The sequence below is a fragment of the Gekko japonicus genome, unplaced genomic scaffold (assembly GCF_001447785.1).
Source record: "Gekko japonicus isolate JY-2015 unplaced genomic scaffold, Gekko_japonicus_V1.1 scaffold2888, whole genome shotgun sequence".
Lineage (NCBI taxonomy): Eukaryota > Metazoa > Chordata > Lepidosauria > Squamata > Gekkonidae > Gekko > Gekko japonicus.
Window position 1 is genome coordinate 57,151 of NW_015175454.1, and position 27,283 is coordinate 84,433.

At 40.8% G+C, this 27,283-nt stretch overlaps 1 protein-coding gene across 1 annotated transcript in view; it reads left to right on the forward strand.

The window, feature by feature from the left end:
* The window catches only part of NAP1L4 (nucleosome assembly protein 1-like 4), a 46,936-nt gene that overhangs the window by 8,059 nt on the left and 11,594 nt on the right, over positions 1–27,283 (forward strand). The window contains exons 4-14 of the mRNA XM_015425896.1: positions 198–297; positions 3,473–3,614; positions 5,750–5,836; positions 8,725–8,856; positions 11,534–11,605; positions 15,697–15,836; positions 16,290–16,439; positions 17,830–17,851; positions 20,275–20,394; positions 22,930–22,959; positions 24,453–24,509. Of these exons, the coding sequence (XP_015281382.1) occupies positions 198–297; positions 3,473–3,614; positions 5,750–5,836; positions 8,725–8,856; positions 11,534–11,605; positions 15,697–15,836; positions 16,290–16,439; positions 17,830–17,851; positions 20,275–20,394; positions 22,930–22,959; positions 24,453–24,509 (1,052 nt within the window). The remainder of the gene's footprint in view (positions 1–197; positions 298–3,472; positions 3,615–5,749; positions 5,837–8,724; positions 8,857–11,533; positions 11,606–15,696; positions 15,837–16,289; positions 16,440–17,829; positions 17,852–20,274; positions 20,395–22,929; positions 22,960–24,452; positions 24,510–27,283) is intronic.

A 27,283-nucleotide genomic window follows, 5' to 3' on the forward strand; every position in this document is an offset into this window, starting at 1 on the left:
ACTTTGAAAACAAGCTACTTCCCAAGGTATCCTTCATAGATATATATATACAGATGTCTGCCTTGCCAGTTAGAACCAGTGTGTGTTGCTTTGGGAACTCTGTACTGCAGGAATTAGAGCTAAAACTGCACTCAGAATAAATGGCTGTTGATGGTATACTATTAAGACTTGTTTTGAACTTACTGGTTCTCTTACAGAAAAGCTAGCAGATCAGGTGATGCAGAATCCACAAGTCTTGGCAGCTTTGCAGGAACGGCTTGACAATGCACCTCACACTCCTTCCAGTTACATTGAAACGTAAGTTTGAGACGCATGGCTTGCCACAGGTATGGAATAAAGAGGTACACAAATGCACTCACCAGCGGATCAGTTGCAAGGGCATCTTTTAATTTGAAACAAATGCAGTGTAAAGTTGAGGAGAGCTCCTTTAGTCAGGCTTGAGAAGGGTGGGGCTTTCTCTGAGCATCAAAGATGCTTGGAAGACAACCTTGGTGCTTTAGGAGTACCTAGAAGCTCAATAAAATATGATAGATGAGAGCCCACCCCGTACTGAGGAGGGTGGTTGTGAAAGGGTGGGCAGGCACTACAAAGTGGCTGCCACAGGGAGGGCAGTTACAAAATGTTGCCAGATTCCAAGTCAGACATCTTCCTAGAAAAGGGGGTTGCTCTGTTCAGATGGGTGCTCTCAACAGATCCAAAGGTGTGATGTTTCCTGGAGTCTTCTGAAGCACTCCTTGCTCCAAATGAAGTGAAGAAAAGGCTGAATAGTTCCTTTGCTTTGAGGAAGAGGGTGTGTTGGTAGAAAAACAAGTGGGCACCATAGCCCCCACAAGCACAACATTGGGGATCGCTAAAGCAGAAAATCTTCAGACTCTTGCCAAATTATAATCCTAGGGATAATTTAGTAAGTGATAAAAGGGTATTAGGTTTTTTGGTACTGGTTAAGAAGCTGTGTATTGCTGTCTTACTGCCATTCTTTGAAAGATGGAAGACTACTTTATTTTAATAGTTCCGTCTTAAAAATGAAAGAGGGGTATCCATGTAAATATTTGTAATTAGGGATGGGCATGAGCTGGGAAAATGTGTTGCGGCTTGTGGCTGAGTCACAAAGTGAACCAGAAGGTCTGTTTGCAAACTGAACTGGTTTGTGGCCCCACAAACCCCGTTGAAAGGGACCACAGTCCCTTTCAACAGGGCTTGCAGAAAGCCTGAAAAACAGCTGAACCATGGGGAACAGCTTGCTCCCTATCACTCAACTGTTTCAGGCTGTCTTGTGGAGTCCCTTTAAACTTTAAAGGGATTACAGAAGATAGCCCCCAAAACAGCTGAGCCCACCGGTCAGCTGTTTTGGACTCTCTTGTGCAGTCCCTTTAGATGGGTACAATTGAAGGGGCTGCAAAAGGGAGCCCAATACAGCTGGCTGAGCCCACAGAGAGAAGTCTCCCCGCTGGCCCAGCTTCGGGCTCTCTTGTGCAAACTCGTTTAAAGGAGCTGTACAGGGGGGCCCAATACAGTTTAGCCCATGGGTGCTTGAAGCTAACTGGTGGGGAGACTTATCTCTGTTGGCTCAGCTGTATTGGGCTCCCTTATTCAGCCCCATTAAACTGGGCTGCAGGGGACACCCTGAAGCTGGGCCAGTGGGGAGACTTCTCCCTGCAGGTTTAGCTGTATTGGGCTCCCTTCTGCAGCCCTTTTTAAAGGGGCTGCACAGGAGAGTCCGAAGCTAGGCTGATGGGGAGATTTCTCTCTACATGTTCAGCTATATTGGGCTCCGATATGCAGCTCTTTTAAATAAACCCGTCTAAAGGGACTGCACAAGAGAACCCAAAACAGCTGACCAGGGTGGGGAGACATCTCCCTTCCAGCTCAGCTATTTTTCGGGCTGTCTTCTGCAATCTCTTTAAAGTTTAAAGGTCTGCACAAGACAGCGTGAAAGAACTGAGTAGTGGGGAGCACCAGAAAGCAGAGGTTAAAGGGACTTGGAGTCCCTTTATCCCACTGTTTTCTGCTCCATCCACGAACCACCACAAACTGCTTTAAAAGTTTGTGACAGTACACCTATTATTAACACAAGCCACAAACAGATTTTGCTTCGTGGCTCAGTTTGTGCCCATCCGTATTTGTAATACTTACTGCAGTGTTTTCCTTGTGGTTAGCATTACGTTATTCAGTGCATCTTCTATCCCAGTGTTTATTCTTCAAAATAGCTACATGTGTCTTGAGGCAAGAAAGTGACAGCCGTACTGTTGTTTTCCAGTACCTGGTAGCTGGAAGTGTACTGCCTCTCAGTGGTGGAGGCCTCAGTGTTATCTGATTAGATGCAGCCTCCATATTTTATCATTTATTTGGGGGAAAACATTTACATTTGGGTCTGATTACAACACTTTGTGGCAAGGAACTTACAATGATTACATTTTGTGTGAAGAAGCTATTTGCTTTGAACCTCTTACTGTTGATTTCACTGGACAAACCCAATATCTGCTGTGTTGAGACTAGTAATATTTTAGTCATTTTACACTTTACTGTTAAGATAAAGGCTCACCCCATGTAAGCCATAGCCATAAGTAAATCTGGAATTCTGAAATGCTGCCCTTGCCTTTTCAGCTTGCCAACATAGCCACCTCCTGCTGCTTTTCTCTCAGCAGCTGCACAACAGCTATTTAAAGTTGGGAAGGGTGGGTTATATACATTTGGCTAAATTGCTGTTTTGGTGAAATAGCTTTTATTTGCCTAGTATTGCTGTTTCCCTGCCAGAGCAGATTCTGTGACCAGCTTCTCTGAACTTGAGCAGAACAAATACTGGGATAACAGATCCTTGGAAATCTCTCTCAGCCACAGTCAGATCATGAGCGTATGTCCCATTCTCCTGTAATACCTACTATATGTAGCATTATCTCTTATGCTGAATATTTTCCATGCAGTTGCCCAGTTAGAAAAATGCTTTTAGATCAGGGTCTCCCGGGGGACTTCCATCAGGCCCGCAGTGGAACTGGCCATCTCCTGCTTCCAGTTCTGCTGCTGCTGCATCATAGCTTGCTTCGCCAGACTGTCTTAATCACTCAGCCATTTCATGTTTTAACCTGGGTCCTAGACTCAGAACTCTGGGCATGAGATTTCTGTGGTGAATGTCAATAAATCAAAAGTAGGTTTGCAGCTTACGGAGCTAATGTTTTAAGCATGTTTCTATTTTAAGTAAAAAAAATCTTTGTGTTTGTGTCCTTTATAAAGTTTATATCTCTGCTACCTGGCATTACATTTTATGACACACATGGCCCGGCCCGACAAGGTCTCATTTATGTCAGATCCGGCCCTCATAACAAATGAGTTCGACACCCCTGTTTTAGATGTTCTTTGCAGCAAGAACTTAAAACAAGATGGAAGGAGAGATGGAATGAAAGGGTGTGTGTGTGGGGGGAGAGAAAACAATAGATGCTGCTCCTACATAAATGTAAATAATTTTTAAAATTTCTAGCTTACCAAAAGCAGTAAAACGAAGAATTGATGCCTTGAAACAGCTGCAGGTGAAATGTGCCCACATAGAAGCTAAATTTTATGAAGAAGTTCATGATTTAGAGAGAAAATACGCAGCCCTTTACCAGCCTCTTTTTGACAAGGTAAGGTTGTATGTGTGTACGTTTTTCTATTAACTTCTAAGCTAATATTAGTGGGGAAAGCGCCTTATTCTCCAATAGGCTCAATTCAAAAATCATGAACAAACCTTGTTAATTTCCAAGAGTATATGCTCTGTCTTCTCAAATATCTCCCACTTGTGATAATGTAATGTGGCTGTCTTCATCAACTAAGGTTGTGACATCCTTGCTTACAGGGGAAACGGTTTTACCTTTAAACACTCTGTGTGTATATAAACTTGGTAGTTTTCTGCTGCCACCAGGAATTAAAATTCCAATTCTCTCTTTTGGTAGTATGACCTAGGGTCTGGGCACTTCAGAAGACTATGTGGCCCCTGAGGAAGTACTGTACTGATTTCTGGGGGATAAGTTTAAACAAAAAATAATTTATTTAATAAAGAACCAAATAGGTTTCTGGTTATTTTGAGCTGTTGCTGAAGAAAGGAACTTGTAAATATAACTGGCAAAGCTTGGTGCTACAAACAGTCTCTCAAACTCTACTCTGACAGGCTTATACACTCAGTATACTCTCTCCCTCAGATATATATTGCCACACAGGCTAGTCACTTTGTTTTATTCACACAGAATAGAATCAACTCTCTTAGTTACACAGACTAAACTGTTGGTCTTATTCACTCAGAAATAGACTCCAAATCCTATACTCACACAGACTATGTTCGCTTTTCAAACTTCACACACAGAATCCTTCATAACTCTGAGTCACTCACATAGACTCTCTTCAGAACTCTTCCATACTTGTCTCTCTCATATCACAGGATCTCCTCGTAGACACACTCACAGAATCCTCTGACACTCCTCCTTCCACACTTTCAGTCAGCAGCCAATCAAATCACACTTGTCACCCTCTATCACTCTTCTCATATTACTGCAGTCAAACTAAACATTTAAACGCACCAAAACATGGAATCATTACAAAGGTGTCCCCCCCCCCCCCCCCCCAGTAAAGACGGTTGTTGAATTCTGGCTATTTTCCTTTTAAACTGAGCAACACTATACTGAGGGTAATTAAAATTAAGGAGTTGTTTTCCTCAACTGTATAGTTCATGTAGGCTTGGATCCAGACCGTTGTTTCTGTGGGTGCAAGGATTTCTTCTTCCTGGATGTGACTTTCTCACCTCTCCACTCCTTCAGCAATCCAAAATGCCCCGTGAAATCCTGTTCCTGTGGAATAGGGACCCCTGGGAGCAGAACTGGGTGGGAGATTTTTAGCAGTGGAGGGGGAATCACGGGCAGACATCCTTGAGCCCACCATAGTCAGCTCTGTCGCTTACAGCTCTCTCACAGATGGTAAAAATATTAACCAGTTATACAGCAGGAGTCCCATAATGGCTTCACTTTAACACTTTTCAAGAGAGAATGGAAACGTCAGGTTCAGCATTTCATGGTACAATTTTTAAAGGGGGGGGGAAGGAAAAATGGTGTGCTAAGCTACCTGTGAGACTCTTGAGTTTTGGGATAAACACAATAAAGCCTCTCTACTTTTTGCCAGTGCTATCTTGGCCTTAGATAATAATGGGACATGAAGTTAGAGATGGAGAGAGAGAATGAAAGAGTCAGTGAAATACTTTTGAAAGCTGAAATGGCTGTTAACAAGAACACTGAGAAAGAAAAGAGGGTTTTCTGCCTTGTACTTTGGTTGTGCCATTTATCCAGCATGTCAAGTCAGTTCTTAAATATTGTTTGGCATGAGAAATGAGTTTTGGGATGGTGATTAAGTTGCTGAGAAATACATTCTTGTTACTATATCTGAATAAATAGCTGATAATAACTGCTTCGCCCTGAGCGGGATAGACCAGACCAGCCCAATCTCATCAGGTCCCAGAAACTAAGCAGGGTCGGCCCTGGCTTGTATTTGGATGGGAGGCCTCCAAGAAATAGCAGGATCATAACGAGGAGGCAGGCAATGGCAAACCACCTCTGAACATCTCTTGCCTTGACAATCCTGCGTGGGTCGCCATAAGTCAGCTGTGACTCGACGGCACTTTCTAACGCCCCCTTGAATGCACCTTGAAGCCTGTGCCCAGTTTCCTGTACATTCCTTTCAGGGGTAACTGTTACGTTCTAATGCTGCTGCTTCTGCTTTTATGCCTTTTGCACAGAGAAGGGATTTTATCACTGGTGCTGCTGAACAAACAGATGCCGAGGCAGAATGGCACAGTGAAAATGAAGAAGAGGAAAAACTAGCTGTAAGTACAGATATTTTGAAGGCTTTTAAAAAAGAATCACTAATATGACAACCTAAGACAGTGATGGCGAACCTTTTAGAGAAGAGACCGAGTGCCCAAACTGCGACCCAAAACCCACGTATTTATCGCAAAGTGCCAACACGGCAATTTAACCTGAATACTGAGGTTGTACTTAAGAAGAAACAACTCATACATTAACTTAAGATGATGCAAACAAAGTAAGGAAAGCAATCCCAAATGCTTTCATTTACTTAAAATTATTTGGCAGAGAATTCGACACTTTAATGATGGTCTGGGCCTGGCTGGGGCGATGGCATGCGTGCCCACAGAGAGGGCTCTGAGTGCCACCTCTGGCACCCGTGCCATAGGTTCGCCACCACTGACCTAAGATGATTGCTTAAGTTTCTTATAAATTTGTATCCGAAATGGTAATAAAGTGAACTGAATAAAATAATGTGTATCCCTAGAAAAAGAGCTTGTGTCAGATGTCTCAAATAGCTTTTGCATGTTCCCTTTGCAGAACAATTGTAGTTACTTTCTGATGTTTCAGAAGCTTGCTTAATGAAACTGAATGTCTTTGTTTAATAGTTTTGTTCCAGTATTGTAATCTAGTTGGTAAATCATCATTATTTGCACTGTTCGTAATCTGTTGGCAGTTTTTTCTGCAAATGGGTTCCATTCCAGTGCTACAGTAACACCCCAAACAAGAAAAAGCTGGCTATTTCTGCCTGTGTGTCTTCTCTGTTTGGGGGAACAATAGTTGATTGTTTCAAAAAGAAACAGAGTGGCAGAGAGATCAATTACATGTGTAACACATTATTTTAACCTACTTTAGCAGTGGTGTGGGCTTGAATCCATGGAAGATTTCCATGGCTTGAATGAATATCCCATCCATCTCTAGAGCACAACTTCCCTGCTTTCCGTCCTTCCATGATAGTGCAAAATATTGAAATGCTGCTGTTCAGTAGAAGGGGACTCCCAAGAACCACCGTGTGTGTGTGGGGGGGTGAGATGTGTGTCAGAGGCCTCTAGAGGGAATCAGAGAAAATTACCATCCTTTCTGTCTGCCGAAATCATCTGTGAGATTCAAACCATGCTCTTTTGCACTTTTGTGGCAAATTCTCGAAATGTTGCATTTTTTGTCTTGTTAACTTGTTTCTTGTGCCCTGATATAACTGTTCATAAATACTATTGCCAGGTCTATTTGCACACTCTGGCTTTGGGATAAACACAGTGCTAACTCTGTTTAATGTTGCAGTCCATTGTATAGAGTATGTGTAGGTCTTTGGTATCTGGAGTGAACAGTTTTCTTGGAAACAAGATGGACTTGGAATGTGCCTGCCGAAATAATCTTGCTTGCCCAACACTGGGCTTGATGCAAGCATCTGCAAACAAACCAAGTTGCAGAAGCAGTTTTTACAGCCTGACCCTTCTTCCAGCAGCCCCCTTGCAAAGGGGTAATTGGCTGAAATATGCTCTCCACTAGCTCTTGTGTAAGCTTTTGTTCAATTGTAAGATCTTGCTCCACTTGTGTAGTGGTGGTGAGATTTCAGCTTGTGCCTCGAATAGGTCTCCTGCCAAGTGTTCTCAAACTGAAGGATTATCTTCTGCATGAGCAGATACCATTGAGGAGTCGGTGGTTTCTACAGGATCATTTGGCCCTCATTCTCCATGACAACAGCAGAGCTGTCAGCATGGGAGCAGGACATCTCTAGCAGTCACTGACCTCAAGGGTGTGGACTCGTTTAGTGAGAGCCAGGAGCTCATTGCACTGAGCAGTTACCCACAACTTTTGCCTGATAGGCAGATCGCTATGAATGATTGTGTGCAATACACTGAGAAGCTCCCATTGCGCTCCTGGCTTTCTACCTTCGTAACAGGTTTGGTCTTTTAAAGGTTTTTAGTTCGAAGCTAAGGTGTTGGTTCCTGTGAACCATGAGTAGAAAGCACTTGTGGCTGGAGATCTGTCCTGCCTCGTGGAACATCTGAAAAGCTGGTGCTCAAAATCATGAGAGTCCCATGGACAAAATACCACAATTCCACTTTTTCACCGAGAGTGCCTTACGCATCAGAAACTCTGCTGGTAGACGAATAATGGCCATGCTCCATAATTTCCTCAGTTTTGCTAATGGGGTTCCATTGATTCACAGCATCAATATTTCAGAGGTTTCAGGAGATAGCTGGGGGGAAGGAGGAGAAGGAAGAAGCATATCCTTGCGATTTATTGAATTCAACCCATAGTGTCTACTTGAAACTATGTAATTAATAAAAGGGCCTGATATGCTGACTTTCTCGCCTTGTCTCTAAATGAACATGGTGCTTAAGTCACTTGCTTCTGATCATTTCCAGATGCTTTGTCGCTGTCTCACTCTCTTGCTCATAGAAGGTCCCAAGTTCAATCCATGGTATCTCCTGTTGTAAGAGTAAAAAGGAGTGCTAGTGAAGATGTTTTAGTAAGATCCAGGGGTGATGCTACCAGTCAGAGTAGTCAATATTGTGTTAAATGTACTAATTCATTTGAGTATGTCATTTGGCTGCATGACTGGGAGATTATTTCTGACTCCCCAATCGTACCATTGACTTAAATATTAATATTTAAAAATTCTTACCTCCTGAACGTTGTTTCCATCTCCAGCCCATCTCCCTTCTTTTACTGTGTTCACCTATTACATACCATTTGAGAGGATAGAGTATCAGTGACACGGGAGAAATTATTCTGCTACGTTTAGTAATCAGTTGATGCTTTCTCTTCAGAATAAATATAGCAGTATTACTACTGCTCACGTGATAACTGTTCTGTGTTAAGCCAACAAGGTTTTTATACTTTACAAGAAACTTGGAGTGTTTTTTGAAAGTTTCTAAACTAAAATTTTATGTCTTGTTTCTAGGGAGATCTGAAAAATAAAGTAGTAATAGAAGAAAAAGAAGCAGGTGCAGCAGAAGAAACAAATCCCAAAGGAATCCCAGATTTTTGGTTCACAATATTTAGAAATGTAGATATGCTGAGTGAATTAGTACAGGTAAATTCACTGGAAGGTTATTATGTGTGACTATTATACATAGACTATGCCATTTCATTTTGAATATCAAACTGCTGTCTGGGAATAAGAGTAATTATATTATAATAATTCCTTACCAGGAAATAAGTACAGTTTATACATCCATCTAGTCAGATATTTTGGTTTTTGTATGAGTTTTCCTCAATATACTTGTGAGTCACACCATTTGCAGGCTTGCTTATGCTACTTCGTTCTGCTACATCATTTTCTTACTTGAATTTCCTTCTTACTTGTCACCTTCTAATAATCCAACATTGGGTGATGTTATCTTGAATTAAAAATTAAGTACTCTTATGAAAGACATAGATAGCTACATGGTGGACAAGATACCTGTCTCTAAAACTGCTGGATCTCCTGCCTCCACTGGAGAACATCCCACTTTGCAATATCTTGTCTGCCTGGTTTATGATGGAGACCTTTCTGTTTTGCAAATCAGACAAAAGAAACAAGGCAGACTGTCTTTTTTTTTATCAGAGTTGAGCCTTTTCTCACCAACAGTTCTAGAATGTCAATGCCTTTATGTTGACCTTGAAAAAGAAATTATAGGAATAAATAATACCTTTGGAGTTAGTCTTGGCATCTAAGTCCTAGGTATGATCATCCTCTTAAGCCTTTCAAATTCCATTTTCAAATCTCAGTCGCTGGATCAGATCATAGATACTGCTAGCAGAGTGGATCTTGAGGAGTATGATCCTCCCAGCCTGGAGATCAAGAATCCTGCTAGCAGAGTGGATCTTGAGTATGATCCTCCCAGCCTGGAGATCAAGGAGCAGTAACAGTGCAGGGAGGGACAGCGTGGTGGTCTGCAGTGGAAGAGGGGAATTCGTAATGGAAATGTCATTCTACCGGTGTAATTCTTGGGATGGAATATGCAGATGTTGCTTTAATGACAGAAATACACTGTACTTTGACTGTTGACTCTTCCCAGGATGGAATTATGGAAGTCTTTATGACTCGTGGGGTTCAGTTGGGCACCTCTCAGAGTACGCTTAAGGCTTCTACCATATAACAACCATATTAACCTAATTCCAGAGGAGTAGCTTTGTTGGTCTGTTAAAGCCAGAGAAATTGTGTTTTTGAGATGCCTTAAGTTTTAACATGTTTGTGGTAGCATAAGCTTTCATGGGTAAGTTGGTAGCATAACATTTTGTGTATCTAATTGCAGTAAGCTTTCAGTGTAACAAAAATAACACAAGAACACAAACAGAAAGAGCAACAGTCACTTTCTGTAGTTAAGCCGAAGTTTGATAGTGTCAGATCTGCATATGAATTCCAGTTTGCGATTGAGCACCACAATCTGGGTTCAGTTTGCTTTGGTTAGTCAGGTAGCCCTACACAAGGCTTTGTCATCTTTGTACAGTAGTAAATAATAATGTCTGCTTCAAATAGGATGGTTTCTATTCTGACCTCCCTGACATTGAACATTCAGAGTGCTCTTAAAGTTTATTTCCATAAAATGAGACTTTGTTGTTGCACCTTTTCCCCTTAGAACACATGGAGCTTAGGAAGATGAGAAAAGATAAGATGATTTTCCTAGCTCATTGAAACATTGTGTTTATATAAGAGGTCTACAAAGCCTTGGGCCACTCCGTTGGTTTCTGTTACCTTCTGAACAATTAGCTACAGAACAATGAATAACTAGCCGCTCAGAGACCCCTTCGGGGGTTAGAGCGGGGTAGCAAGTCGAAGAAATAAATAAATAAATAAGAAAGTATGCAAGGCAGCCACCTTGGTCCATATTTGGTAGGGTTCTTGACGAGTTGCTGAAGCACCACGTTCAGGCAGCACTGTTGCATCCCAAATGTGCAAGGTCCCTGCCCACAGGGACTGTTACAACCCATAGTTTTGAACCGTTGGAAGTTTGCAAAGCAGAGGGAACTCAACTTGGTTGACCTGAATTCTGCTTGCATGTAAAGTTCACTGTTCACCGTGTGTATGGATCCACTGCTTTGGGTTATTCCAATACTAGTAATTTAGTTAAGGTAAGAAATATTGCTATATCAATAAGTGCTGGCTATAGGGGAAAATGGGAGGTGCTTTCTTGTCCAAGCCCTAGTTGAATTGTTCTTTAAAAAAATCTGCCTCCTAGGGGATGTTTGTTCATTAATATTTGTTCATTAAATAACTAGAAGAATTCCCAGGTAAGGTACATTGTCTGTTTCTCTCTGCCTGCCCCCCCTCCCTATGTTAATGTTGCTGTTACTCCAGCTGCTCTGTAGCAAATACTTAACACAGCGCCCCCCTCCGCCCGCTTTATTTAGCATCTTTTCTGTTGGACTGGTTTCATCGACTTTTCAATTGTTTTGTCCCACCCTCACTGATGTTTTGCATTTTATGTGGCTGAGACTAGGCAGGAACTCTGCATATTATACTTCACTGCTGTTTAGAATAACAGGAGTTCTTATACAAATAAATTTAATTACACCAGTACTAAGAGTAGTTGTACACTTGCTATGACAGTGATTATAAAAATGAAAGCTTTCAGTTTCTGAAACAGATTACATTTTGGTCAGATTATAAATATTCTCAAGAAGTGTTGAGGTGAAGTAACATAACTTGAAAACAGATGGCATACATTAAACCTTGTTCATGATTCTTATGAAAGAAATGACTTATTAGTTTCCCCGTTTGTGTTTAGGAATATGATGAGCCAATTTTGAAGCATCTGCAGGATATCAAAGTGAAATTTTCTGAGCCAGGGCAGCCTATGGTGAGTACTACTGAGGTCCTTTTAACGCAGTTTAAAATGTGTTCTTATCCATGGAGCTAGGGAGGCCTTTCCTAGCTCCTCATTAGCTGTGTTAGTGACTTTAAAGAGGGAGGTATTTGGGCTTTCATTTGGTTGTAGGAGCCCAGGGCCCTGCGGGACCTTTCACAGTTCCGCAGGGCCTGCAAAATGGAGCTCTTCTGCCAAGCTTTTGGAGCTGCCACCACCACTACCGCCCCCACCACGACCAGCACAATTATTGGTGTCATTATCCAATAACAACAGCTGACAACCATGGTGGATGCCCTGAGCCGCTGGTCCCTGTGGCTACTGCCCATCCTAGCCTCCCCTATCTGAAGCAAAAAAAATGGAATGTGCTAGCACTTTAATACTACGTTTGATTTTAACACAGTTTTTATATTGCTGTATTTTATCTCTCAGGAAATGTATTAGTGCAATGAATTGCATTTTATGTATCATGAGAACTTTTATTCTGTTGTGAGCCGCCCTGAGCCAGCCTAGGCTGGATGGGCGGGATAAAAAAATCAATAAAATCAATCAATAAAAATAAATAATTGGTAATGTTTTAATAGCTCCCCCGAGCCAAGAGAAAAGGAGGATAATAAATATTTTATAATTAAATGATTTGCAGGTTTTAAAGTGGTGTCAGGTCCTCTCTGGGAGAGATTTCTGTAGGACTCTATGCAAATGAAAGTGTGGTAGAAAGGTAAAGGTAAAGGTTTCCCTTGCTCGAAAGCCAGTCGAATCCGACTCTAGGGTTGCGATGCTCATCTCCGTTTCCAAGCCGACGTAAAATTAATATAAACTGGTTTATGTAACTTTGCTTTTTATACACACACTTTCTGTCCTTATCTCCTTTCTGAGGCAACTATACTGGCTGGAGAGAGTATGAAGGTTGGAATTAGGGATTGTTGTCTTGTAATATAAATATCTTAATTTTTTTAAAAAAACTAGTTGTGTTTAAAGGTAAAGGTTCCCTTTGCTCGAAAGCCAGTCGAGTCCGACTCTAGGGTTGCGGTGCTCATCTCCGTTTCCAAGCCGAAGAGCCAGCGCTGTCCAAAGACGTTTCCGTGGTCATGTGGCCGGCATGACTAAATGCCAAGGCACACGGAACGCTGTTACCTTCCCACCAAAGTGGTACCTATTTATCTACTTGCAATTTCTTGCTTTCGAACTGTTAGGTTGGCAGGAGCTGGAACTAGAGACGGGAGCTCACTCCATCATGCGGCACACTCAGGTTTCGAACTGCTGAACTACTGACCTTCCACAGCCTGCAGTTCAGCGTCTTAACCACTTGAGCCACCGCAGTGTGGTAGAAAATTTTAAAATAAGACAGGCTACTCAATAATCTGTATTTTTTACTGGACAGGTCTTAAACTAGGGTTGTATTAATCTCATGTATGGCTGTGCAAACATCTCCAAAGAAATTATGGGGCTTTGTCATTGGAGAGAGAATCCCACATTATCTGCCTCATTTAAATATATTTGGATATTTCTGTTAGATTGGATTTTCCTTTGATATTCTTAAAACTCTTATACAATAACACTCTTATACAGGAGTGTAAAAGAAACTTACAAATTGCGTTGGAGTAATTGCACTAGCTCTAAATTCTAGTATAGGTAGTAAAATGTTACCAGATCACTGTTCGTGGTGGCAGAAGACAACGGTCTTCTTTCCCCCCACATATTTCATTTATCAGTGTGTGTTACATGTCGTCAAGTCACTTCTAACACATAGTAACCCTATGAATTAATGACCTCTAAAGGGTCATTAACAGCCTTGTTCTGGTCTTGCAAACTGAGGGCCATTCCTAATATTTTTGGAATTTGAGGAGTTACTTTTATAACCCAATATGGTGAGATAAATGTTCTTCAGTTGCAAAAGAATACTACTTAAGTGTTTCCCTGGACTAATTATGCTCTGCAAAACCAGACCTTTTTATCTCTATGGGCTGAGGTCTTTTTTAAAAAAGTACCCCAAAGTTAAAACCACTAGCTTTTTGAATGGATGGTCTCATACTCTAGGTGCTTTTTTCTTTGCACTGAACTGTAAGTGATTATACTTTGGGGACATCGCATACTAATGTGTGGTGGTGATACTTAGAGCTGTTTCTCTGTGCATTCTGCCAATATAAAGAGCAACTAGGGTGACTTTTTATCACGTCTTTGATGGTGAGCAGGATTTTCTCTGCTCATCAGTAGTAACTTACTGGAGTATTATAAACAGAAATCTTTATTTGGCATATCTAAGCAGTTTATAGTTAGGGAATTAATAAATATGTGGGAATCCTATCAAAATATCTGACACACATACTTGGGTTATGAACTGGTTTATGGAGCTTGCTTGCTCTGCATATCTAATGCAGTGGAGCCCTTGTTCATGTTGTTGGTAAAACAATAAAGTTGTAAATCTCTCCTAGGTATCTGAGCTGTAAATAGGCTTAATGTAGGCTTACCATGACAGTTTTGTAATACATTAGCATTGTAATTTGTTCCTTGTCTTGAGCTAATAAGTTTTACTCCCTCTTCCAGGGTGGTGGGTGCCTGGCTCACACAGGGAGCTTTTGCTCTCCTTTCTAGAGACTTGAAAAGGTTAACTGAGTTGTATGGAACATCATGGCAGATGTGCAAGTGGTATATGTCCAGGAGTTAATCTGATACAGATTAATCTGTCTTTCCTGCTCTATTCTGCAGCTATTGCTGACTTAAGTCATTTACCATGACAAAGTACACACACAAGAAATGATATTGGAATGCTACAAAATGGGAGATACTAACACTTCTCATATAATACTTCTCACATGTTCATCACTGATGAAGCGTAATGATTTCTCATCAGTTCTTCTTATGTGAGGGGCTCAGAGCTATTGTAAAATACTGAAACAAGCTATGTATTTAAGTGAAAACTAATTGGTGGTAGAAGGAGGAGGCAAGTTACATTGGGAAAATGGCAAAAATACTTTGTAGGATTAGAAGTGAATAGTACAGGCTATTAAACCTGGAAGAGAGGGCTTAAGAATGAGTGTGTGTGTGTGGCATGCACTTCAAGCATATAATGACAACTGGTGACTGCTATGTAGAACCTGGTCTGTAAAAAATTCAGCTGGCCCCAGGCAGGATTGAGAAACAGCAGATAATGTAACTAAACTCACTCAAACGTTTATTGTATATAGCCATTGGCCATCACAATTTAAGATATAAAATATAAATTTAACAAGACAGTATTAAAAATATAAAATATGTGAACAGAATAAAAATCTAGGTATTGGGATCAGATTTCTGAATGACATATTCTAAAAGTACAATAATTCCATACCCATAGCTCTAATTTTTCTTGCAGCATAATCATCGAGTGCCATTCTGTAAGAAATGGTGGGATTTACGTCCAAGAGTAGAAAGGTTACTATGTTGGTGCCTAATGTGAATTATAAAGTTGTTAGGATTGGGTTGAGGAATTTAATTCTAGGGCAACTAAACATGATTCCATTTCCCCTCTCATTCAGCTTTGTTTCTGCAGTGATGTACTGCTACTGCTGCCCATAAAAGTGTGGCTGACTGCATATATGTGTGTAAGAGTGGGGGATAATATGTGACTTAGGCAGCTGATAGCCCGTCTACCTATGTTTTGGGGTAGATTAATATTGCCAACCTATTTGTGGATATAAGAAAATTAGCTGCTGAATTCCACTCCTGCTTCACGTGTGATGCTTTTGCTACAAAAAATGGCACTTAGGAAATAATGTAATATCAGTATCAAAACATAAACAGTTTTTTTGCAGGTATGCATAGTAAAATACTGGTGTCTTCTTCCCACGTGACAACATTTGCATATTGCATGTATGTTATATCGTAGCTTTTAGATCAGTTTTTATTCTGTTTTGAGTTAAAATCTAGTAGAGCTGTATAAAAAGCATTATTGTGGGGTTAGGTATATGGAGCATCTTTTGAAGGTTCTCTATATAAAGGGTGAACACCAATACAGATATTCTCAAAGTGATGCTAGTTAAACACTTTCTTTCTGTCTCCTTGAAAATTGCTAGTCACCTCAGAAAATGATGGTCCTTTTTCTTTAGTCTTTCACATTAGAGTTCTACTTTGAGCCCAATGACTACTTTACTAATACACTTCTGACAAAAACCTACAAGATGAAATCAGAACCGGACAAGACAGATCCTTTTTCATTTGAAGGCCCTGAAATTGTTGACTGCGAGGGGTAAGGAAATATTCCCAAATGTTTCAGAAATACATATAGTTAGAATATAAAAATATGTAAATCAGGCAAGTTTATATGTTAAGAGTACTCTTAGGCAATAGCCTGAAAACAATTCCCCTAGTGCTCTTGCTGTAAAAGGTGTATGTGTGTGTGGGGGGGATGAACCAGAGAGTGACAATTGACCCAATTAATCTGGAGGAATTCATGAAATGATTTGTTAAAAAATCCTACCATTGCAGGACATCGCGGGTGGACCCAAAGTTTTAAGGGGTTTTTTTTTGTTCAACCTCCCCCTTTTTTTGTATGTAGACTCAAATAGTTTGTACTATTGCAGTGGGTACCAAAAGCTCTACTATTACTGTCTTGGGAGGGGATTTTGGGTCTGAAAATGACCCCAAAGTGGGCTCGGCTTTTTCCTCTTAATATCATCATATGATTCTGCTCTCCCTTCAGATGTACTATTGATTGGAAAAAAGGAAAAAATGTTACTGTTAAAACAATAAAGAAGAAACAGAAACATAAGGGGCGAGGCACTGTCCGAACAATTACTAAACAAGTACCCAATGATTCATTCTTCAACTTCTTCAGTCCAATAAAAGGTAAGCTTGTTTAAATTCCATCATTCCTTCTTGGTGTACACTTACATCTTATGTATTTGTTGAGTTCATTTTTTATCTTGCGCTTCCTCAAAGGAACTTGAGCTCCTCCGTTTTATCCCCACAACGACCCTGTGAGGTAGATTTAAGTGAGAGTGAGTGACTGGCTCAAGATCACGCCGCGAGCTTCCATGGCAGAAGTAGGGATTTGAACCTGGGTCTCTCAGGTCCAAGTCCAGCACTTTGGCCACAAGTGTTCACCATGCATTCGTAAGACTTCATCGGAAGTTAGAGCACTTTTACCTAATAAACCACAGACAGTTTATATTCTTACAGTTAAAATCAGTTGAAGATCTTCCCTCACCAGCCTATTAGACCAGGGGTGTTAAACATACGACCTGCAAGCTGGAACCAGCCCATCCAGGGCTCTTATCTGGCCTGTGAGCAACTGGTCACAACCTTTATTGCCTGATGCTAGAGGCTGTGCATTATGTCCCTGTATACTGTTCCAATATTAATGAGTAATGGGCGGAGGAACTGGGAGGGAGGGCCTCAGGGAGATACTTTAAGGAAATACTGTAAGAGTGTTCATGTTTAAGCATGTTTGTATTTTGAGTAAAAAAAAATAATATCATTAATTGGGTTTGCCCGTGTCCTTTATAACGTTTATATCTCCGGTACTTGGCATTACATTTTATGGCACACGTGGCCCAGCCTGACTAAGTGACATTTATATCAGATCTGGCCCTCGTAACAGATGACTTCAACGACTTTCACCAAGAGACTTAATGTGGGTTTTTTCCCCCTCACCCTCTTTTGTTCTTTTCAATCGTTATTGCACAGATTGGCAGGGAAAGAATTAACCAATCCCAGTCTAGGTAACTGGCAATAGAGGGTAAACTCCCCCTCTTTCTTCATATAGTCCCTCAAAAATCAGCAGTATCGTAACTAACCTAAGCTGATTCATCTGGTGGAGTTGGTATTTCAGGTACTGGGCCTGGTGTGTTTATGGCTATAATGGTTATATCACATAATGATAGTGATCACATTTTAATGTTGATGCAGCTTTGCAGCCTTATTAAATGAAAATGCTCTGTCCTCTTCATTTCTATTATGCAAGGTAAATGTAGGCGCAAAGTGAACAGCTTTCCTTTCTGGTGACAAAACACATTTTCCCTTTGGCCGTCAGTTCTAGAGTTGCATAAACACAGCACTTAGCCTTCTGTGTTAAAATGTGTAGCAGGGGTATGTTTCCCAAACTTCATTTGTATCCGTGCAGTTTTCCTTGGTTGTTGGTTTGGCTCTAAGATATGGGCCAGTTGCTCTTTGGTCCAAGGAGGATTGGGACTGTCTGTTTAATCGATCTCTCCCTCTCTCCCCCCCCCCCCCCGTTTTAGGGGGGGAGATGGCGAATCACTGGTAAGTCTGTTTTGTTTTTAGCTTTTATACCCAGTTATACCTTTACTGTTAGGTGGGTCAAGATGGACTGCCTCAGGTAGCAATTTGATGGATGTGTTATTAAAGGACATCAACTTGACTATTTCACCTTGGATATAATATCCCTGAGGGTTTTTTCCTGCCTCAAGCACCAAAATGTCTTAGATGCTTCTGCCTACAACATTTTTACCCTAAAGCTTCTGAACCAGTGTCGCATGCTGGGGGAGACAATCCCACATGTGGGGAATTCATGCGGACAATTTATCATTAGAAAGGTTTCTGGTAATACCTCATCCTCTAAAGAGGAGTGCCACCTTGCCTCCAAATTTAATGATGTAGATCGGGGGACCCCAACCTTTGTGAGCCTGCAGGCACATTTGGCACGGTGGGCACAGCAACAAAATGGCTGCCGTGGGAGGCGGAGCCAGCCGCAAAATGAATTGCCACGGCTTAATTTCAGCAACAGAGTGTAGATCCTTGTGCTGTAGTGGTGGCTGTTGCCAAGGCAACATTTTTTTAAAAAAAAATCTGCACAGCCCATCAGATCTCCAGTAGCCAATCAGAATCCTTGTCAGGCAAAGAACATAAACTGATGTCCCACCCACTTCCTAAGAAAACACTTGTCGGGGACTCGAGAAGTCGGACAACGGGTGCCACGGCTCACACAGGCACCGCGTTGGAAACCGTGAATGTCAAGAGATGGAATGCAGGACTTGGCAGTAAAAGGAAAAAAATGTCTTTTATAGATGAAATGCTGGCACAGAATTTAACTGTATTTGTTCAGCATGTCTGGACATACGTAAAATTAATATAAACTGGTTTATGTAACTTTGCTTTTTATACACACACTTTCTGTCCTTATCTCCTTTCTGAGGCAACTTTACTGGCTGGAGAGAGTGAATGGGAAGGTTGGAATTAGGGATTGTTGTCTAATATAAATATCTTAATTAAAAAAAAACTAGTTGTGTTTAAAGGTAAAGGTTTCCCTTGCTCGAAAGCCGGTCGAGTCCGACTCTAGGGTTGCGGTGCTCATCTCCGTTTCCAAGCCGAAGAGCCAGCGCTGTCCAAAGACGTTTCCGTGGTCGTGTGGCCGGCATGACTAAACGCCAAGGCGCACGGAACGCTGTTACCTTCCCACCAAAGTGGTACCTTTTTATCTACTTGCAATTTCTTGCTTTTGAACTGCTAGGTTGGCAGGAGCTGGAACTAGAGACGGGAGCTCACTCCATCATGCGACACCCGGGTCTCAAACTGCTGAACTACCGACCTTCCACAGCCTGCAGTTCAGCATCTTAACCACTTGAGCCACCGCAGCTCCAAGTTGTGTTTAACCAAGGACGTAATAAACATCTAGTTTGTCCAGTGCCAGTAGTTTTGTCTTTTTGTGCTTTGTCTCCAAGTTCCACTTGAGCTTAGTTGGTCTTCGATCATTTAAGTGTGTTTTCTGGTGTTCTCAAGTTAGTATCTAAAAAGGATAGATTCTTAACACAAAGCTTATATTGACGATTCACATTTACAGATCAGGAAAAAGCTTTGTACCTCAGTCTTTGTTTTTATAACAGTGCTTAAATATAAATACAAACTCGTGGCCTTAAAGACATAGCCTTCAAAATGCTTTGTGGCGCACTGCTTATTTGGGGGGACTGTTTCCACTTTAAAATTGTTCTTTGTGTAATAAACTGGGTAGTTTCTGCTGCCACCAGGAATGTTAAGACATTCCAAATCTTCCGTCTGTTTCTGCTGCTGGTAATGTGACCCAGGGTCTGGGCTTTCAAAGGTCTATGTGGCCCTGAGGAAGGATTGAACTGAATTCTGGGTTAAACTTAAACAAAATATGATTTATTGATTAAGGAACAAAAAATAAGTTGCTGGTTAACTGTAACTGTATTGGGGAAAAGGAACTTGTAAATAAACCGGCAAGGTATCACACACAGTCTTTTGACATTACGATCCCACTCTGACAGGAATCTCTCACATAGGCAGCCACACCAGCTTATCTCTTTGTACTATTGCTTCTCTTTCTTTACTTTAGAGTCTCACAGACCCTTCTCATAGCTCCTTCACATTTTAAGTCTTTAAGCCGTATATACTGAACTCTGAACTCTTTAACTTTTACACAGACTCTTGTCAGCTCACTCACTGACTGACTCACTCTAAATCTGACCTCTCCATAACTCAGATTCACTCACACTGACTTCGAGACACACACAGATTCAGTCCAAACAACTCCTCCCACTCTCAGTCATCCTCCAATCACAGCACACGTGTCTCCCTCTATCACTCTCCTTCCGGCACTGCACTCAAACCAAACATTTAAAGACCCACACTCACTAAAACAAGGAATCATTACATCCTTGTTTTAAAATTCCTTTGTAATAACTTTCTGTGCTTTTGCTTTTCTGCAGGATGAAGATTCAGAGTGTACTTTAGCTATAGACTTTGAAGTTGGGCACTTCTTCCGTGAAAGAATAGTGCCCCGTGCTGTACTGTATTTCACTGGGGAAGCTATAGAAGATGATGATAACGTATGTATACTTAAAAGTCCTTAACTAACCAGTGGATCCCTCAGATTGTCTTCTTTTATTTCTAGAAAGGGTAAATTCATGTTACTATAAAAGAGAATTTGATGCCTTCTGAATGGCAACATAGTTTTTATTCATAAATTGTTGGGTTCTAACTGGATAATTGGTTCTCCCGTTGTATTTGGTCTTGGCTTTGTACTTTCGGGGGTGGGGATTATTTTATTTATTTGATTTTATTAGAATTTATGCTACCATAAGATTTAGGATTTAACAAAGGTCAAAGCCCCATGTCTTGGTAATCCTTACAGCAACTCTGTAAGATAAGTCACTGTTATCCAGGTACTGTAGCAAAGGAGGGGAAGCTGAAAAAATAGTGCTAACCAGCGAACCTAGCAAAGGCTAAGATAAGATTTGGACTGAAGGTTTCAAAGCTCGGTCCCATAGTGATTGTTATGCCCTGCCAGCTTTAAGGCAACGATATCCTGTGAGGTCTTTCCTTTGCTTACATACTTGCCCTCTTATTGAATCCTAAAGGACAAATAGAGATATGAGGTGAAATGTTTACTGTGGTTTTGGACAGTCATGCAATCTTGCACTTAACTTAAACTTTGCAGCTCTGATGTACATGTACATGTATAACATCTTCTTTAATTCTTTGTTAAACAAATGAAAAGGTTCAAATTAACTCTTGGTCATATCCTATGGTTTTTATCAAATAAACAGAACAAGATCTATTTTGTAGATGTATAGGATTTAATCTGTTAGTTTTGTTCCACTGAAACCAAGCAAGAGCATATACATTTCTCTCTTTCTTGAACCTGATTAAATGAAGTAATACATGGAGAATTTGGGTTTCCGTTAATTTACAAAATTCTATTAATGGAGTATAGAAATTTTGTAAACAATCCAGTCTAGCATCAGCAAAGCTCTGTTTTCAGAACAGACTTGCACTGCCCCACTGAACACCACTGCTTCTGGGGTTCAGGACATCTCCTAGGGACTCTTTGCCTAAGGACAATTCTACTGAGGAGACTTTTGCTAAACAATCATAGGAAGGCACTTTCTGGACCAGAAATTATTTCTAGTGAAACCTTACTTGGCATGTGATTGCATCTGTGGAGGCCTCATTTCTACTTTTATTCTGTGCCTAGTGGTTTCATTTTGGAACAGTTTTCATCTGGTCCTTCTTGTATTTATATTTTATATCTGTATGATTGTATTTATTTATTTTTTATTTATTTATATTTGGATTTATATCCTGCCCTACCCCGAAGGCTCAGGGCGGCTGACAAGGGCACCATGTGCCAAGGTTACAACAATAAACACATAATTTAAAAACAATAAATTACAATAAAATACAGTAACAAATTTACAATACAGGTTTAACCAAGATGGGTAGATCTTAACCTCCATAGCAGCTCCCTGAGATCTTATCATCCAGTCCGTGCTCAGGCATCTCGATCCTCCCGTAGGGACCAAACAATCATGATGGTAATACGACAGTGCACAGGAGGAGGAGGCTCCTACTGAAAGGCCTGGTGGAAGAGCTCGGTCTTGCAGGCCCTGCGGAACTGAGAAAGGTCCCGCAGGGCCCGAAAGGCGGTCCCTCAGGTAGGCTGGACCCTGGCCATAAAGGGCTTTAAAGGTCAAAACCAGCACTCTGAAGCGAATCCGGTATGCTATTGGCAACCAGTGCAGCGCTTTCAGCACAGGCTGAATGTGGTCCCTCCTCGAGAGTCCCACCAACAGCCTGGCCGCAGCATTCTGCACTAGCTGCAGCTTCCGGACTTGCGACAAAGGCAGCCCCGTGTAGAGAGAGTTACAGTAGTCTAGCCTTGAGGTGACCGTCGCATGGATCACCGTGGCCAGGTCCTCGTGGCTAAGGTAGGGGACCAACTGCCGAGCCAGCCGAAGATGATAAAAGGCCGACCATGTTTGACCTCTGTAGAAGGCCTATGCAGGCCAAAACGCATCAGGTCAAGTCCATTAGCCCTTGTGTGTTAGATTCTGGTATTTTTTACATGGGGTGTGATTGGGCCCTTATATATTTTTTAATTCTTTGTTAATAAATACATGTATCTTTTTATATACTATAGAAGATATATTAAGCTTTTATTGTTGGCCCTCTTTTCTAACCTTTTCAGGTTCTGGATCCTAGGTTTCTAGGTTCAGTCCCCCCCCCCTTTTTTTTTTGTCCCAGTCTTCCCCACTGAACACCACTGCTTCTGGGGTTCAGGGCATCTCCTAGGGACAGTGCTGAATGTGATGCGGGTGTCTGCAGTGGGAGGGAAGATACTGGCAAATTTTACCCTTTTCCTCTGCGGGTGGAAGTAACCTTCTGCTGGCAGGAATGTCGCATTGGCGTCCAACTCTATATTTCAAGTGTTTCGGCAGGGCGTATATGAAGTATTCCTGTGCAGTTGAGTCCCTGAAAGGGGGGGAAAGTGCAAAGAGACAACATAGAATGCACATATTAATCATATAAATGCGAATGTTTTAAAGGAGTAATACGACCTAAACAAATTCTGTTTCTCTTAGTTTGAAGAAGGAGAGGAAGGAGAAGAAGAGGTGAGTATGTGAAATACTTGTTCAAGTGTTTGGTGTTTTTTCGAGTAAGAGTGATCAAATGTAATAGCTTCTTGAGAGCGCATGCTATGAAAAGTCAGTGAATCTACCAGGCTGTGTTCCATTCTTGACAAGGTGGTCTCCTCAGGATTGTGGATTAAGACGGGACATCCTACAAAATTTTATTTAGTTTATAGCCCACCTTCTCTCACGGTACTCAAGGTGGATTGTACGTTATTAAACAATGCCGTCAAATAGCATGAGACAACAATGCAGTAAGCGCAAGATAACGCACATAAGAAACAGTGCCATGGGCTACAATCCTATTCCCTTCATGAAAACGCCTTCCAGAACCTTTCTATTATGCTGTAGCCCTATTTGCTTTAAAAAACACCCTTCTGAGCAGTCCTGTTTTACACAGTTTGCAGAATGACAGAAGTGTGGGAACCTTTCAGGCTGCCTCAGACAGGCCATTCCACAAGAAGCAGGCCACAGCAGAGAATGCACACACACGAGCAGCTGTCCATCTTTACCCAAGACTTCAGCCTCCCCAACCAGTGTTAACTTTTCATCTTGCCTGGATTCACTTTCAACTTGTTCACGTTAGCCATTTAACCACAGTAGACAGGCAGTGGCTCAAGACCTCTACTTCATCACAAGGTGATTTGGATAAAGAAATATAGAATTGAGTGTCATCAGCACATGGATGATGGCCAACTCCAGAACCACAACTTTTTCTCTCTCAATGACTGTAAACGCAAATACAACCAGAGACTGTTGGTTTTTTCCAATGCTGTTTGGTGAAAGATTCTAAGCAAGTACATTGTTTTGATAGGGTGAGCATGTAGCATTTCTTCATAGCAAGGAATTATTTTTGTTTTTTTGTTTTGTTTTGTTTCTTTTAACAAAAACCAGATTAGGTATAAGTGGTTGTCTGTTTAATACAGCCTTTGTGTAGCAAGAAAACAGTAAAGTCCTGTGATTTTTCCTTTTAGTGTTTCAGAACGACCACATTAGCAAACAAGGAAAGCATGCTAGATAGGGTTGTCAACCTCTAGGTGACCGAGATCAGTTCCCCTGGAGAAAATGGCTGCTTTGGAAGGGGGCTTCTATGGTATCATACTCTATTTAAGTCCCTCCCCAAACCCCACCCTCCTCAAGTTCCACCTCCAAAATCTCCCCAAGTATTTCCCAACCCAGAGCTGGCAACACTGTAGATGACATGGGAAGACAATAGTTCAGAAAATAAATGGGGAACAAAATGAAACTTAAAATGCTAAATTCTGATTTAATATCAGTTGATAGGAACTTTAACTATCCTCAGTCCTTTGAACCAAGAGAAAATCTAATGAGTTCTAAAGACTCCTTCGATTACTTCCAATATCAAATAATTTCAGACTGACCACTAAAACATCACTTAGTACCGTACTAAATCCTTCATGAGCCAAAACTCCCAAAATATGTTCTTTATTCCTACTTCTTTTCTTTAACTATAGGAATTAGAAGGTGAAGAAGAAGGAGAGGAGGAGGAAGATGCGGAAAGTGAACCCAAGGTTGGTTTTAATAAAGCGTGTAGGCTAAGACTGATTACAATACCTGTCATATTACGAGTAGCTTATCAGTTTTAGTGTTGTTCAACGTAATTTTAGTTTGATTTAATTGATTTGCCCAGTTCAGTACCTGACCATTGAGACACTGCTGTGATTAACTCTCTGTCTTCACGTTTATGAACTTAATAATGTATGTACTCTCTTCTGAAGGACTACCTGTGCATATTTCAGGAGCTTAGACATCGTTGCAGAATAAGTGTGTGTAACTAACTTTGGCATTATGTTTTATCTACACTAATACTGAATTTTCTGTTTGCTGTGTCTCAGACTTTTTCAAATTCTAAGGAATGTTTCATACATTACATTTTTTCCCTATATGAGGGGGAAAATTAATCTCCGCTCATGTAATTCTAGAAAACAGGTGCTAGCATGATTATACAAAGTACATGATTTTTTACTAAATGAATATTGGTCTTAAGTGTCAAGTGACCCTAAGATAGACAGCTAACACTCTGTCATTGTTTCCCTCTCCCACACTGCATAGTATTCTAACATTTCTTCAGGGTTAGGATTTGCTCTAATGATAGAGTCTTAAAAACTCTTTTGACAACATTTGCGGTATGTGTTGGGTAAGGGCATACATACACCCCCACACCCCCACATACAAAGCCTTGTTCTGTGTTCAGACGAAGTGTAAAAGCGGGGATTACTTTAAAAAATAAACTTGATTTTGGACTTTATGTTGATCAAGGCACATGCTCTTGGACTTGCATAATATCATTAGCACAATCTGTACTATTATTATCATGCCTCCAGATGGGATTGTGTTTCCTGTTAACAGTTCTCATTACTGTCACAGAATTTTTGTGGTGGTACAGTGGTAGAGACTGAATTTGGCGTGACCTATTAGTGGCTGTCATAAAAGTCTTAGGGGTGGGAAGAAGAGTACTATGCTTTCAGCTGTAATTGTGATTATTTTGTACAGTGGTAGTACATGACAGTTTCTTGTAGCTTTTCAAACACTAGTTATTGCTTGTCTGGTTTTTGTTTTTTGGTTCATTTCACTGTTCTTTCATGCTGACAGTTGCTTTCAATTTTTCCCCATTTAGGTGTAATTTAAGTCTGTTTATCATTCATTCATTTATAGGTAAGGTTAAATTCCATTAATACATAACTTCCAGGATTCCATTTACTGTAGCCCGTGCAATGTGGTTCACTTAATTACCTGCTTGGTCTATTTAGGTACCTAACTTGGATACCTTCTAGACTTAATTGTAATTTAGAGTAATATATAGAATACTTGCAACTGTAAAATTGTTGTAGTAGTATTTAGAGGAACTTCTTTTCCTTCCTGATGAACGTTGTGTTCTTTTTGCCTTGACTATGTGCTTTCAGCCTAGTGTGCATAAGATAGATATATTTCTGTTATGATGATATTGCTACTATGGATTACTTTGGGTAGGGTTTATTGTTAATGTTTAAACTTGGTAGTGGAATCTTCTCTGCATCTTCAAAGTATTGTCATTTGCATCAAGACAAACTCTAAGTTTCTCCTTGGCTTGAGAAATACAAGAGCAGCTGTCTGTCAGATAAGTCATTCTGTTTCTCATTTACTCCTGTTTCCTTGAATTTAAATTCTTTTGAACTAGAGAGTTCCCTTTTTCTTCTTTACTTCAGAGGATTATTTAGTTAGCACATAACGTTTGTCAGTTACATCCTAATACAGTTCTGCTGCTTTATTCGGGCTTGCAGTGTATGCTTTCAGGTCATCACTATTTGGTATAGTATGGAGAAAGTTGAGCTCCTTTATGTTCCGTAGAGATACTGATGTAACTTTCAGCTTTCTGAGTTTGGCTCTTTGCAAACATTGTTTTTTCTTCTGGTAAAACATAGATATCTGACTTCTTCTCTGAGGGCAAAAGTACATTCACACCTTTTATCTTGCTGTGTTATTGTAACCAGCCCTTCCCACAGGTATTCATCCTATTGTAGTTTTTCAGGGAATGCAACTAAAGCTATTCTGTAAAATACCTCTATAACTGTTGAGTCTTCTAGTCTGTCTTGCTGCCTTCTCTTTTGTGCTTTTCCCCGCTAGGATAAACTGTTCCAGGTTCTTTAACATCTGATTTTTTACCCCCAACCCTTCATGTTTATGTGTTGAGTTTTAAAAAATTGTTACTCAAGCTGAGTTTTTATAAATCTTGAGAGTTACTCAAACTGAAGTACTGTTACTGTTTTAGAAGATCTTTTTGAGTATGCAACTAGTGAGGATACAATGCAAGGAGAAGCTTCAGTAATAAGGAATTGATCATTCCTTTGGCTTAGTTGAATCTGAGGGTGATCAGTTATAATGCCATGAGAATTAACTCTACATATATGACATTCATGAATCAGTGGATTTTTAGAAATGTAGTCATACCTGTGAATCTGTGGGAATGTGCTAAGTCACTGCAATTGAGATGAGTCCCCCACATTGAAGAAGAAGAAGAAGAAGAAGAGGAGGAGATTGGATTTATACCCCGCCCTTCACTTGGAGTCTCAGAATGGCTTGCAAACTCCTTTCCCTCCCCCTCCCCACAACAGACACCCTGTGAGGTGGGTGGGGCTGAGAGAACTCTGACACAAACTGCTCTTTTTCAAGGACAGCTGTGCCAGAGCTTGTGACTGACCCAAGGTCACATCAGCAGGTGCAAGTGGAGGAGTGGGGAATCAAACCCGGTTCTCCCAGATCAGAGTCCGCACACTTAACCACTACACTCAATGCAGTTTAAAGGATA